Genomic DNA, 15,178 nt, shown 5'->3' with positions numbered 1-15,178 from the left:
TATCCATTATATCTTTTATCTTTGTAGCTACTGGAGTATAAAGCTGTCATGTAACATTGACTTTAAAATAAAAATGATCATAAATCTCTAAATAATGCTTGCTCATAGTATCAATTATGTAGCCCTTTAATATAATAGCTCTAGTAATAATGAAATGTTTCCCAAATACCATTTGTCAAGTATTTTTTAGTATGGATATTTAAAAACATATCTTTAATTATCAGGGCTTCAAAGACAATGTCTACCGTAAACGTCGAAAGTATTTTGCGGACTTGGCTATGAACTATAAACAGTAAGTATATTTTAAAAAATATAGTCAACTTTGAGATAATAAAATAAGTGAATAGAATAAATTGTGTTCATTTGGTAAGTAGAAAGTGAAATAAGTGCCACTATTTATTAAATGCTAATTCAAAACAACTCCTTCCCTTTATCTCATTAGTGGAGACCCCATTCCAAAGGTTGAATTCACTGAAGAGGAGATTAAGACCTGGGGAACCGTATTCCAAGAGCTCAACAAACTCTACCCAACCCATGCTTGCAGAGAGTATCTCAAAAACTTACCTTTGCTTTCTAAATATTGTGGATATCGGGAGGATAATATCCCACAATTGGAAGATGTCTCCAACTTTTTAAAAGGTAATAAGCTAATTAATTTTTTGTAAGGGAGTTGCTGAACTCTGTTTTGATCATGACAGCATTTTTTTTTTTTTTTTTTTGAGACAGAGTCTCTCTTTCTGTTGCCCAGGCTGGAGTACAGTGATGCCATCTTGGCTCACTGCAGCCTCTGTCACTGCAGCCTCTGCCTCCTGGGTTCAAGCGATTCTCTTGCCATGGCCTCCCAAAGTGCTGGGACTACAGGCATCTGCCATCACACCCTGCTAATTTTTGTATTTTTAGTAGGGATGGGGTTTCACCATGTTGGCCAGGCTGGTCTTGAACTTCTGACCTCAAGTGATCCACCCTCCTCAGCCTCCCAAAGTGCTGGAATTACAGGCGTGAGCCACCACGCCTGACAATGACAGCATTTTTAATAGAGGAATAAAGAGTAGTGATATGGGAGGTCAGAATTTTCCCGTACTCTGTCCTGGTGTATTGGATCCAGGATTGGGCACCACATTGAAGGATAATCATAACCTGCAGCCAAGGTAGAGGAAAGTGAGCAGAATTATAAGGGGATTTGAAATTGCATCACATATAAAATTTGAAGAACTCTTAGGGTGTTTAACCTAGAGATTTAGGGGCTGTTATAGCTTTATTTAAATATTTGAAAGCCATCTTTATAACAGACGGATTACTGTGCGACTCTAAAGTAAAGGACTGTTGGATAGAAACTTCAAGCTTTTGGCCTAGAATAGAGAATATCTTGTTAAAGAGTGATTTGAAAATAGAATAGGCTGATGAGATGGTTAGTTCCTCATCCATGGGGGTGTTCGTGCAAAAGCTCCACACCCATTATTTGGTAGAGGAGATTCAAACATCTTGGAGAAGGTTGAAGACATTTTCCACATTAAGATTTTATAATTTTAGCAAGAAAAAAGATGGTGCTAGTAGAGGCATAAACAAAGGGTAAGGACAATTTTGTTCCTTTTAGTTCTTTACATTTGTTTGGTCCAGGCCTCTTTACTTTTTTCTAGCTAGTATAGGAAGTAAAATGATCAGTGATCTATCTTCAAGGGTTTACAATATTTAAGAAGTATAAATTTTCCCTTTTATCTCAGTAGATAATCTCAGCAGATTACCATAGTGGAGAAAACAAAGCAGTTATGCTGTGACTCAAGAGAGTTTAGTTTATTTCCATCATGGTCTGAAATTGCTGTCTTTGAGTTTCTCTCATAGACTTAAAAAAATCTACATATCTGTTAAACTCCTTAACAGTTTTCAACAACTATACACAAAACTAGAAGAAATAAACAGGAAAGAGCAATACAGTTTCTACAAGGGAAGAAATTATGTAAGTGGTTTCTATAAAAACTAAACTTTTGAGAAATAGTGATTAAGGATGATAGAGAACCAATGCACATAACATTGCTGGACTTATAAAGATGGACAAATATATGCTACGGAAGTTGTAACATCAAATTTGCATGAGATTTGGAGGAAACGCTTTGTTATGCACACAAAACTGAAAGCTGATCTCTTAGGGTCTGGAGCCTGGGCTGGCTGCAGGATGTGCTGCTGAAAATGCTTCAAGGTCAAATACCAAAGAGAAATCAAAACTAACAGAAAGTTCAAGCAAAAGTTGGAAGGGGATATCTGCACTATTAAATATGGTAGACACTAGACACATTTGGTTGTTTAAAATTTAAATAACTAAAATAAATGTAAATCAAGAGGTTGGTTCCTCAGTCACACTAACCACATTTCAAATGCTCAATGGCTACATGTGGCTAGTAGTTGCCTCACCGGACAGCACAGATATGGAACATTTCTATCACTATGGAAATTTTTACCGGACAGTGCAGTCTGCCCATCAGAATGGGAGCATCCAAATACAACACAGCTTGATGGAAGTGGAATACCAGAGTTGTGAGGGTTTGGAATGAAGGCCAAGATTAGGGCTTACAGGGGTCTCCTGAACCACTGAATCCTAGTGGCAGGCCTCTTTTACAGTATGCATGCAGTCTTGGCTGTTGGGAGATGGAAGGGCACTATCCAGTTTAGATAAAAGAAAGGGACTACTTTACAAGAGATGGTACTGGCTAAAAATGGCACAGCTTCAAAAATCGTTCTGATTTAAATGAATACATCTTGTTAGTGATTTTTTACAAAAAGAAGATTATCTAGGAGATAGTATAACCCCTTAAGGGAGACAGCAAGGTGTTGTATGGCATGAGGAAATCTGAGTTTTCATTCTGCCTTTATCAACTAATGTGTGGACTTGGGCACATTATTGAGTCTCTGAGCCTCCATTTCATAGTTGTCACAATAAGGAGAAACATCCTTAAGTCATGTTGTAAATGTGAAAGGAGATGTGATATGTAAAAGGTCTAATTCATTGCCTGGCCATAGCAAGTGCTTAATAATAATTAGTTCCCCTTAATATGCATATGATAAATTATAGTTTCCATGCCTTCCATCAACGTGTTACTTGGTGCCACTAGCAGAACTAAAATGCTGCAGTCAGGGGTCTATTCTGGTAGAGATTTTCTTTGTTTTCTCCTTTGCTTTGCAGAGCGTACAGGTTTTTCCATCCGTCCTGTGGCTGGTTACTTATCACCAAGAGATTTCTTATCAGGTTTAGCCTTTCGAGTTTTTCACTGCACTCAATATGTGAGACACAGTTCAGATCCCTTCTATACCCCAGAGCCGTAAGTACTTCTATTTCAGCCAGGAATTCATCAAGTGGTTATTTATAATAATGGCATCTACCTTATGGGTTCTTTTTTTTTTTTTTTTGGTGTGCGAGGATTAAATAAATTAGCACATGTGAAGCATTTAGAATGGTACCTGGCATGAAATACATGTTCCATGCTCTATATGTGTTAGCCATTATGATTATTAATTGACAACCTATTAGGTGCTAGCTGCTATTCTGAGCATAGGGAATGTAACACTGAAAAAAATCAGACACAAATTTCTCCCTGCATAAACCTTGTATTCCAGTGGGGGATACAGATAATAAACAAACAAGTAAATGTATGCAAATGTTGCATCGAGTGGTGTTGAGTCCCATGGAGAAAAATAAAGCTGAGAAAGGGGGATGGAGGAAAGTGTAGGTGGGTGGGAGTGTGTGTGTGTGTTGCTGTTTTGAAAAGGGTGATCAGGGAAGGCCTTGCTGAGAAGGTGATATTTGAGCAGAGATCTGATTTGGGTGTGTATGTGGTGGGGTTGGGGGTTGGGGGTTGTGGTTTTGGGGGTGGCATGTGGATGTCCATAGGTATCTGATGTGCACTTATATGTGTGAGTCTGTGAGTGGCCAAGGTTTTGAACCAAAATTGTTTCTTTGTTTGATTAGTGTCCTTTGTGATCCGTTACTAAAGTAATATCACCCGATCATTAGAATAAAATATTGGATTTCGATTTGATTGAATGGTTGATTATACACGTATGTTAAGCACTGCAGCGTGACAAACTTGTACCTCTATTTCAGAGATACCTGCCATGAACTCTTAGGTCATGTCCCGCTTTTGGCTGAACCTAGTTTTGCCCAATTCTCCCAAGAAATTGGCTTGGCTTCTCTTGGCGCTTCAGAGGAGGCTGTTCAAAAACTGGCAACGGTATAAATCTGGAATTAACTGTATAGATCAGTAATTTTCACCTGGGGTAGGGTGTATGAGTATCTGTGTAGTTTAAAAGTACATATTCAGAATGACCATTAGAAAATTTGTCTTTGCTTGGAGGTTGCAGTGAGCCGAGATTGTGCCACTGCACTCCAGCCTGGGCAACAGAGAGAGACTCTGTCAGAAAAGAAAAGAAAAGAGAGGAAAGGATAAAGAAGAGAAAAGAAAGAGAAGAGAAGAGTAAAGAAAGGAAAAGAAAATTTGTTTTTGCTCATAATCTTTAATTCAAATAACATTAAAGAAGGATGTAAAATTTTAAGGTTTATCAAAAGGAGACATGAGCTTTTAAAAAGGTAGAGAAAAACAAGATTACAGTAATAGGTTATCTATCTTTTATTTTCCAATAAAAAGGATAGCTTTCCTTAAAATTATGCTAAAATGTTTTTGAGTACTAGGTACAAGACACTGTGCTGGAAATACAAAGATGAGTAAGGCCTGGTTTCTACCTTTATGGAGCTTATATACTGTTTAAGGAGACAGTTATGTCAAATGAGATAGCCTATAGCAAAGTTCGCATTGCTCTGGGAGCATAGAGAACCTGGGGAAGGTTTCCTGGGAGAAGGACATCTGGATTAGCTGATGGAAAATGAGTGATGTGCTCAGCAAGGAAGGAAGAAATGCATCTCAGGATGAGGGCACACAAGGAAAGACAAGGTGGTGCTTGGTGTGTCTGGGGAAACAGTGAGAAGCTGGAGCAGAGTGTCCAAGAGTGGGGGAGGCAGCGTGAAATAGAATAGTGCTTCTAAAACTGTGGTTTGGGGACCTCTGGGGTCCCTGAGACTCTTTTATGGGGTCCTTGAGGTCAAAATCATGCCTAGATAAAAGATCCATTCAAAGCACACAGTGGATTTTAATGTAACAGGCAGTTCATTGAGATAATTCAGATTCCACATTGCAGTTGAACTTTTGAGAAACTCTATCCACTTGTTGAGTCTTCATGGAGAGTAAAAGGAGAATATCCACAACTATCCAAAAAGACTATTAAAATATTCAGTGCTTTTCTAACTAGATAACCGCGTGAAGCTGATGTAACTCATGTACTCAAACAGTATATCCCAAAAGGTTAACTACAGAAGCAGACACGAGACTCCATCTGTCTTCTAGCCAGACATTAAAAAGGTTTATAACATTGTGAAACAATGCTACTTTTCTTAGTTTTTTGTTTTGTATAATATAGTTATTTGTATTAAAACATTCTTTGTTACCATAAAATGAGTTTATTAAATTTTAAAATTAATTAGCAAGCATTTTCCTCTCAGTTTTAATTTTTAATATGGCTAATATAGCTAGTGATAACCTACACATACACGCACAACAAAAGCTTTGGGGTCCTCTAATTTTTAATAGTACGTAAAAGTCATCAGAACAGAAGTTTGAGAAGTACTGGTTTAGAATGAGGTCAGATTGTAGAAAGACTTAGGAACTAGACTGGGATTTTGGACTTTATTCTAGGGTATTTTGGGTCAGTGACTAAGAATTGTAATTTGTTTTAAGTTGAATTCGTCAGTGTGTGAGAATAATATTGATGTTCTTTTGCAGTGCTACTTTTTCACTGTGGAGTTTGGTCTATGTAAACAAGATGGACAGCTAAGAGTCTTTGGTGCTGGCTTACTTTCTTCTATCAGTGAACTCAAAGTAAGAGTTGCAAATCTTTGTATATAACCATATTCACCTAACATAATTGATAAAACCTGAAATAGTTTTTGCTTTTGAACAAGAGCTTACTATGGAAAATACTTGGGGATGTCACTAATCATTACCTGAATGTATTTTTCTCTATTTCCCAATTATATATTATATCATATAATCCAAATATGTGTGTGTGTATATGTATAGACAGATAGATAGAGAAAATAAGAATTTTATAAGGGCATTTATGGGGAACAGCAAGCTACTTCTTTTGCTGGAGTATACTGTGGGTTGAATAGAGCTGTGGAAAATAAGTTTGGAATTGCAGGTTGGAGCCATTGCATTAGTAATACACACACACGAAATATTTTGATATATTTCTGATATATGTGAAATGGTATGTGTATATTTTAAGTAAAAACTGTTTTAAAATCTTTGCTTACAAAGTCTTGCTGTTTCCTCATCATTTCTGATACGCTAGCAATAACTTCTATAATTTCTAGGGAATTCTTTGAGATTTATTATTTATTCAATGAATAAATAAACTCATGTTTGTTGAGTAATGAATGTGTATGAAACACCATCCAAGGTATGGTCTTGCTTTCAGGGAGCACTTGATGGTGGGTATATAAGTCATACATAGGAATAACTAGTGTTGGGTAGAAAGTAGGTGCCATAATACAGGAATAAGTAAATAAAGATCCTTGGGTGCCTTTTACACAAAGAAGAGAGGAAGAACAAAGCCATGGAGAGGATCTTGGGGGTATTTACAGGGAAGGGCAAGCCATTTCTTTTGCTGGAGTGTACTGTGGGTTGAATAGAGCTATAGGAAATAAGTTTGGAATTGTAGATTGGGGCCATTGCATTAGTAATATGTTTAGAGGTGAGCCAATTATGGAAGTTGCATGATCTATGAAAAATAGATATTATTCTTTGATTCACTGACTCTTTGTCTTCTAGCATGCACTTTCTGGACATGCCAAAGTAAAGCCCTTTGATCCCAAGATTACCTGCAAACAGGAATGTCTTATCACAACTTTTCAAGATGTCTACTTTGTATCTGAAAGTTTTGAAGATGCAAAGGAGAAGATGAGGTACAGTATATCTTCTTCATGCCTTCATTTTCTTCAGGGAAATATCAGCCCCATTATGGTAACAAGTCACAGAAGTAAGCAGCTAGATAATTTGAAGCCCACAAGGAGCCTTCTGTCTGTAACACATCTTCCTTTCATAACAAGTATCTAGAGTATGTTGTGTATAAGGATTTTGCATAGTTGCAAATATGAATCAGATACATTGAGAAATTGTTTTCTTTCCAATTCTTCCAATCAGAGAGTTTAGTAGTCTAATAGGGAAAATAGATGATATGCAAATTACTATATAACAACATGGAAAATGACAAGAGCCTTGGAGAGATACAGATGAAACACTGTTCTGCATTTTATTCAAGAGCAATTCATTTCAGGTGGACAAACAGGGTAATCTTAATGTTATTTGAGAAAGGACTTGAAGGATAGGTAATATTTAGATATATTAAGTTTTAGACTGAGAGTTAGCATGAAAAAAGGTCAGGATGTTGAGAAATATAGGAGATATGTACAACGTAATCAAAGCTACGCTTTATTAATCAGCTAAGTGTGTGGTTAAGAAAGGAGGATATTGGAGGCAGAGAAACTTTTTAGAAGATTCTTGGAACACTTCAGGCGAAAATAAATGCCTGAACTAAGACAGAAGTAGTAGGAAAAGAAAAGACTTTTGAAGGAGAATCAATGAGACAACATTGAGTGGAAGCAGTCATGAGGTCACATTGTGATGATGGAGATCGATAGGGGTTGAAGTCATAGTCCTTGTCTTTCAGAGAAACCATTAGTTGGGGAGTTAGGCCATTCATGAAACCAAATAATAATACTAGCAGGGATTCCTCTAGCATAAATGGCAACTTTTTAGAAAAGGGGGTCCCCTCTGTAGACCAGGTGGATTACGAGTTGGATTTCAGCTGCTACTGATGTATAGTTGTCCTCAGCTTCACATTTATCCCTAGGAGTCCTGGACATGATTGTTCCTGGGGGTGCCAAATGAGAGGTTCAAACAGTGATTTGATAAAGGAGGCAGAACTTTAATGCTTGAAAAAGGGGCAGAATTTAGGTCATTTGAAAGGAGCCTAGAGGGAAACATTCTAAGCAGAAAAAATCTACATGTGCAGGAGGTAGGACCATTCCTAGTCTATTTTGGGGTGTGTGAGTATGTGTGTGTATGTGTTATATGTTATATAAACACACAGGTTACATATGTGAGTAGGTATAGTTATATAAGGCATGACTGAGGGATCTGTTACTATGTGGTTAAGTGTTGTAATGAAACAGTTTTACGTCTACTGATAAAACTACAGTAGTTGGTCTCCTTACTGTAGTCAAGAGATGTATACAATAATAAATGATTAATAAATCCATCTATGGGATCTTTCCCTAGTAATACCAGGGATTTACAACTACTTTATAACGTAAAGTACTTATAACTATTTTATAACTACTTTAGGTTTCCCACTTGTGTGGGATTCCAGGAGGCCTCTGCAAATGCAGTGTAGAGAAGTAGGTCAGATTGGTTGTACACATATATAACAAGAATTTGTTTTTTGCCTAGTATGTGAAATATATTCTGTTGTTTGTTTAGTTTTCATCATTCACTCCCTAGAAATTGATTGTCTCCTATTTGTTTTCTTAAATAGAGAATTTACCAAAACAATTAAGCGTCCATTTGGAGTGAAGTATAATCCATATACACGGAGTATTCAGATCCTGAAAGACACCAAGAGCATAACCAGTGCCATGAATGAGCTGCAGCATGATCTCGATGTTGTCAGTGATGCCCTTGCTAAGGTCAGCAGGAAGCTGAGTATCTAACAGTAGCCAGTCATCCAGGAACATTTGAGCATCAATTCGGAGGCCTCTGGGCCATCTCTTGCTTTTCTTGAACACCTGATCCTGGAGGGACAGCATCTTCTGGCCAAACAATATTATCGAATTCCACTACTTAATGAATCACTAGTCTTTGAAAATTTGTACCTGGATATTCTATTTACCACTTATTTTTTTGTTTAGTTTTATTTCTTTTTTTTTTGGTAGCAGCTTTAATGAGACAATTTATATACCATATAAGCCACTGACCACCCATTTTTAATAGAGAAGTTGTTTGACCCAATAGATAGATCTAATCTCAGCCTAACTCTATTTTCCCCAATCCTCCTTGAGTAAAATGACCCTTTAGGATCGCTTAGAATAACTTGAGGAGTATTATGGCGCTGACTCATATTGTTACCTAAGATCCCCTTATTTCTAAAGTATCTGTTACTTATTGCTGAATTTGTGCCAAGCTCAATCACATTCACACTAAAATTTAACAGGAGACCCTGCTGTCTTTGTTGCTAGCATGAGCAAAAGTATAGAGGCCTTTGCACATGGAGGATACCTAGTAAAGAGCAAGTACTCTAGTTTCAAGTGTAGTATCTTGTAGGGAAATGGGAGTAGCTAAGCCTGGAAAGGTTGAATGGGGCATAATCATTAAGACTAGGCTAAGAATTCGAGACTTTATTTTTTAGGCATTAGGGAGCCCCTTCCCAAGTGACTATCTTCCTTGAAACTTTGTTTTCTTTCAATGACATCACACGATACTGGTTTTATTCTGGACTATCTATCCTACTCATGGGTCCAAGGGAAACTTAGTAGAGATGCAACTTGCATGGGGCTGTACTCAGACATGTGGTCCTAGGTATTATAATGGGATTGTCCCCAGATTAACAGGAAGCATTGTTATCAAAGGAAGAGTTCAAACTGAGATAGATAAGAGAAGCACAAAGTAAAAGATAGAAAAAACAGTGCTGAGTACTTTATTTCTAAGCTATAAGGTGAGGCCATAAACAGAAAGGTATGCAATGAGAGTAGAGGCTGCAGAAAAGGGGAGGAAATAGAATGTCAGAAAGGTCAAGAAGAGTGGTTTAGGACTGAGACTGTAAGTAATGTAAGGATTGCCAAGGAATGGTTTTTATGCAGAGTCAGCTGTGTAGCACAGGGAGTAAGCAGTCCTGTTATAAATGGGTGAAGCTGAACTCCAAAATACAAACTTATGTCTCTTTAATTTGCCCCTTTCCTCCCTCTAGTCACTAAATGAAGATGTTCTTCAAGTTTCTGTCTTTGCACTTCTACTCTTTTTGCCATCTCTTCATGGGGAATGTCACCCAGATACATGACTTCAGTTCTTATTTTGAATGACTCCTCTATTTGCAGTTATAACCCTGACATCTTTCTTGAATTTTTTTGCCCCTTAATTCCAACGAACTCCTGGATGTCTATGTAGATGTCTCATAATTTAGGCCAATGCTGTACAACTTCATGTGGCATCATCCACATAGAATGAAAAGGGGTTGTTCAATATGACAGCCCTGCCAAGCATCTCAAATTGAACAGGTCTATAAAGGAACTCAGAATCACTTGAATATCACAGTCCATCAGCTTCCTTTCCCAGTAATTTAATTTCCATTAATGGTATATTAAACATCGTATTTTCAATCATTTTCAGGTTTAGTCAGCTACTTAAAAATAGGCTTTTTTTTCACATAAATAAATTGTATACCATTTAACATGTTTTATTTCAACAGACTAATAGATCTTTTAGCACTTCTTAGTCCTCAAAATAAATTATTAAAAACTTTGTATTTCATGTCATATTATATAAGGAAATAGAATTTTGAAGAATAATTCATGCTGTTTTAAATTTTTACATTGTACATTTTAATAGCTAATCAACTCTTAAGTATACATTTGATGGTAAATAGATGCTAGCTAATCTGGAATCATTTGAAATATTGATTATCTGATTTATAGTTTGGTTGCAAGGAAATCTACTGTAAGCAAATCATAATAGATAGCAAATCTTAGAACATGTAGAAAAAAGAAATTAAAAAAAGATAGCAAATCTTAGAACATGTAGAAAAAAGAAATCAAAAAATAGCAAATAACACAAATTATGCATACTATATATGGTAATTTTCATACAACTTTGATAATGGTGAAGAATCATACTTATTGAATTTTAAAATGATGATGTTTAAAATCACTCTATGACTAAAGCACATGAGAATAAATGTTAAAGGCACAGCCTTATAATCCACAACTTCAAAACAATGGAAATTTTTTTTTTTTTTTTTTTTGAGACGGAGTCTTGCTCTGTCGCCCAGGCTGGAGTGCAGTGGTGCAATCTTGGCTCACTGCAAGCTCCACCTCCCAGGTTCACGGCATTCTCCTGCCTCTGTCTCCTGAGTAGCTGGAACTACAGGCACCCGCCACCATGTCCGGCTAATTTTTTGTATTTTTAGTAGAGACAAGGTTTCACCGTGTTAGCCAGGATGGTCTCGATCTCCTGACATCGTGATCTGCCCGCCTCGGCCTCCCAAAGTGCTGGGATTACAGGCGTGAGCCACTGAACCTGGCCAAACATTGGAAATTTTTAATGATGGATTTCAGTTCTTCTCACCTCTGGGTATTTGTAATATTTGGTAAATCAGGAGTCCTGAGAGTCTTAGAATTTTCAAGCATTTTAAATATATGTCTTCAAAGCACCTAGGAATATGTAAATAGTTACCCAAATGTGAGAACAGAATTGAACTAAAAGCTTCGTTTATAATTTTTTTTTTTTTTGAGACAGAGTCTCACTCTGTTGCCCAGGCTGGAGTGCAGTTGCGTGATTTCAGCTCGCTGCAGCCTGGGACTGCAGGCGTGCTTCACCATGCCCCGCTAATTTTTGTTTTTTTAGTAGAGATGGGGTTTCGCCATGTTGGCCAGGCTGGTCTCGAACTTCTGACCTCAGGTGATCCATCCGCCTCGGCCTCCCAAAGTGCTGGGATTACAAGCATGAGCCACCAGGCCCAGCCGGTTAATAATTCTTAATCAGTAAATCATTATTCAAAGACATAGTTAATATCTTCATGACTTTTTAAGGATGCTCAAAAGCTGGTCTTCAGAATACCTACATTTCTTTATCTACATATTCTGTCATTTGGATTTATACAAGTAGTAATGACACACCAAAATGTAAATAATTATTGTTAGCTTTTAAGTTGGCTTCCAAATTCAAAAAAGAAAAAAATCCTGAATTCTCTAAAGGAATATATGATAGAGTCCATATGTTAATTCATAGGAAGTGTTTAAGGTACTATGGTCTATTTTGGTCTAATCTTTGTTTTACTATGTAATATATATTTATGATTTACAAGTTTGTTATTCAGCGGGATAATAAATGAACACAAAATTTATGTTCTCAACCAATGTTTACTTTTTTTCAAACATACGTTAAAAATTGATTTAAACTTACATTAGCAATTTTATTAGTTTAGGAAATCCATTGTATCTTTATACTTCTTAAAAAGCCTATGGATATGAGATAGAAGCCAAACATATCTGGAACCTGGTAACCACTTTTCAGAGTTCTTCGTAAAGTCTGTGTTATGTTCCTGTCGACGAAAAGAGTCAAACACAGTACAGTATTTGAAGAGCCAAATATGAGTGACCATGGCCCATGACACAGCCCTTAGGAGACCCTGAGAACATGTGCCCAAGGTAGTCAGGGTACAGCTTGGTTTTATACATTTTAGGGAGACATGAGACTTCAGTCAAATACATTTATAAGATACACTGGCTCAGTCCAGAAAGCTGGGATAATTCAAAGCGTTGGGTGGGAGGCTTCCAGATTATAGGTAGTTTTAAAATTTTTCTAATTGGCAATTCATAGAAAGGAATGTCTGGGTTGCTGTATGAGTTTGTGGAGACCAGAGTTTTATCATGCAGATGAAGCCTCCAGATGGCAGGCTTCCAAGAGAATAGACTGTCAATTTTTCTTATCAGACCTAAGGTCTGTGTTGATGTTAATGCTGGAGAGGTATAAGGAGGCATGTGTGTGACCCCCACTTCCAGTCATGGCCTGAATCAGTGTTTTGGGTTACATTTTAGAGTGCCCTGGCCTAGAAGAAAGTCCATTCAGATGGTTGGGGGGGGCCTTAAAATTTTATTTTTGGTTTACACTCCTCATCTGTAAAATGAACTAAGTCTACTACACTAGATTATTGGAGAAGTTATGCTGCAAGAGGACTTTGTAAAAAAAAAAACCTCATTTTCCACATGTAAAGAATTACTAATACAATCACTCTCTTAACAGATATTCCCCCTTAGCTTCTGGATGATTTTATCTTCCACAAGAGGGTATTAATTTTTGCTTCTAGTAGGCAGTATATAATGGCATGGTAAAGTCTTAGTCCAATTAGGGATTGAGCCAAAGAGAAGTTGAGCTTCAGTCTTTGTGAGGGCTGGTCTATTTCCAGTTCACCTTGACTTTTAGGGTGTAGCCCTTTAGGGATCTCAAGAGAAAACTATGAGTGTGTACCAGGGCTTCTCCTTGGGGGCTCTGGACTACTACTTTTGTCCCCTCCTTCATGTCCACCATTCCCTCCTCCCATCCCTACCCTATGAGATTGCTAAAGGTACTGCTCAGCTTCTTAGTTGTTGATTTCAGCCCAGTTTCTTAGCCTCCAAGACATTGCTTAGTAATTAGCAAGTGCTTCAAGCAGAAAAGTAGTGCCAAATATAATCTCTCAGCTTCCAGATCTTGGCCCTTCAAGTTCTTCCTGCTTTGATAGCTCTCCAATAACTTGAAATAGATTTTAAAAATATTTTGTCAAATTTTCTAGGTGTTTTTTAATGAGAGAATAGGTATGCAGCTAGCTAATCTTCCTTTATCAAAAGTAGAAAACTGACCTTGAAGTAAATAACTACTTTGAGCCTCAGTTTTCTCATCTATAAAACAATGATCCTGGCCAGGCAAGGTGGCTCACACCTGTAGCCCTAGCTACTTGGGAGGCTGAGGCAGGAGGATCACTTAAGCCCAGGAGGTAGAGGCTGCAGTGAGCCATTATCACGCCACCTGCACTCCAGCCTGGGCAACAGAGGGAGACCCTGCCTCAAAAAAACAAAATAAGATAAAACAAAATAATAATCCTAACAGCACTTATCATACTAGTATTATTGGGATGATCAAATAAAATAATCCAACGGGAAAAAATTTCCTAACCTTCATGGTACAGAGATGCAATCTGTATGTTCTCAAATACTTTATACTTTCCTCTTTTGGGGAGACAAGCCATCTGAAAGTGAAGCCATTAAATGGTTTAAATCTAGTCCCATTCAAGAACTGCAATTCAGCCAGGCTGCTCATGGGAAGAACTAGGCAGTGGCAAGTACATAGCTGAAATAGTTGCAACATCTCAACACTTCCAATAAATTGTATTAAGGGATATGACATAATAATATAACTGTAGGTTAGTTAAAATATTGATGCTTGTACATTCAAGGGGTGGAGTCAGAAAACAACTATATCCTCCCAGACCTTCTCTCTATTAAAACTGGCTCTGTAGGTAGTTCTTCCTTGCCCCTCTGGATGAAATCTCAGGTTGCTGCCTGACTTTCTGCTTGCTCACAGGTAATAAAAAGTCCTTAGCTCCTAATTTCCATTTCTCTCTCTCTCTCTCTCTCACACACACACACACACACACTCTCTCTCTCTCTCTCTTTCTCATTTCAATATTTAAAAAGGCTAGTCCTGTGGAAAAACTTTGATAAAACAAACTTTAAGGTTGAAGCTTTTTTCCTCCTCCAGAACTGAGAAAGGAGTGGGTGTGCTTAGTTTCTTCATTTCCTTGTCTCTTGTTACTCAGTGGATGCCTGGGACTCCTCCAGGGTTGGGGAGATGTAGAGGGGAGGAGAGGTAAGGAGGAGAAAAGTTCTCTTTGGTCTGATACTGTTGTGAATTGTCATCAGTGCTTTCTGTACTTTGTAAATATTACATGCTGACATTTTCTTGTGGGCGTTTTGGAAGACCTTCCCACCTTCTTATTTCTCGGGATTTCTTGATGTGGGTAAATGTATCTCTCTGGGCTGTTAAATTCATTTCCCTCACCCTCAAGGAATCTAGTGATCGACTGTCCTGTGGGTGTCACTTCACCCTTCCAGAAATTCTCTTGGACAAGATCTAAGACCATCCCCCAGCCAGTTTGCTCAGGTATGGGAAATACTCACATGGGAAATGGACAGTTTTTATTTTGAAAAACTGTGGGTGTGAAAGACCTCCCCAAAGCATCAGTTTGTCTTCGCTCAGCTATTAGAGCAGATATCCAGCCACAAGCCCTTGTATTTCTCAGAACGGATTGGACAGAAGCCTGTCTGGGT

At 37.7% G+C, this 15,178-nt stretch overlaps 1 protein-coding gene across 1 annotated transcript in view; it reads left to right on the top strand.

Moving 5' to 3' along the window:
* The window catches only part of TPH1 (tryptophan hydroxylase 1), a 28,852-nt gene extending 16,627 nt beyond the window's left edge, over nt 1-12,225 (top strand). Inside the window, exons 5-11 of the mRNA XM_009460029.5 lie at nt 225-292; nt 443-639; nt 3,176-3,311; nt 4,094-4,220; nt 5,823-5,918; nt 6,873-7,006; nt 8,638-12,225. Coding sequence (XP_009458304.1) covers nt 225-292; nt 443-639; nt 3,176-3,311; nt 4,094-4,220; nt 5,823-5,918; nt 6,873-7,006; nt 8,638-8,812 — 933 coding nt within the window. The 3' untranslated portion in view covers nt 8,813-12,225. The remainder of the gene's footprint in view (nt 1-224; nt 293-442; nt 640-3,175; nt 3,312-4,093; nt 4,221-5,822; nt 5,919-6,872; nt 7,007-8,637) is intronic.
* The last annotated feature ends 2,953 nt before the right edge of the window (nt 12,226-15,178 follow it).

The sequence above is a fragment of the Pan troglodytes genome, chromosome 9 (assembly GCF_028858775.2).
Source record: "Pan troglodytes isolate AG18354 chromosome 9, NHGRI_mPanTro3-v2.0_pri, whole genome shotgun sequence".
Lineage (NCBI taxonomy): Eukaryota > Metazoa > Chordata > Mammalia > Primates > Hominidae > Pan > Pan troglodytes.
This window is presented reverse-complemented; position numbering and strand designations above follow the sequence as displayed.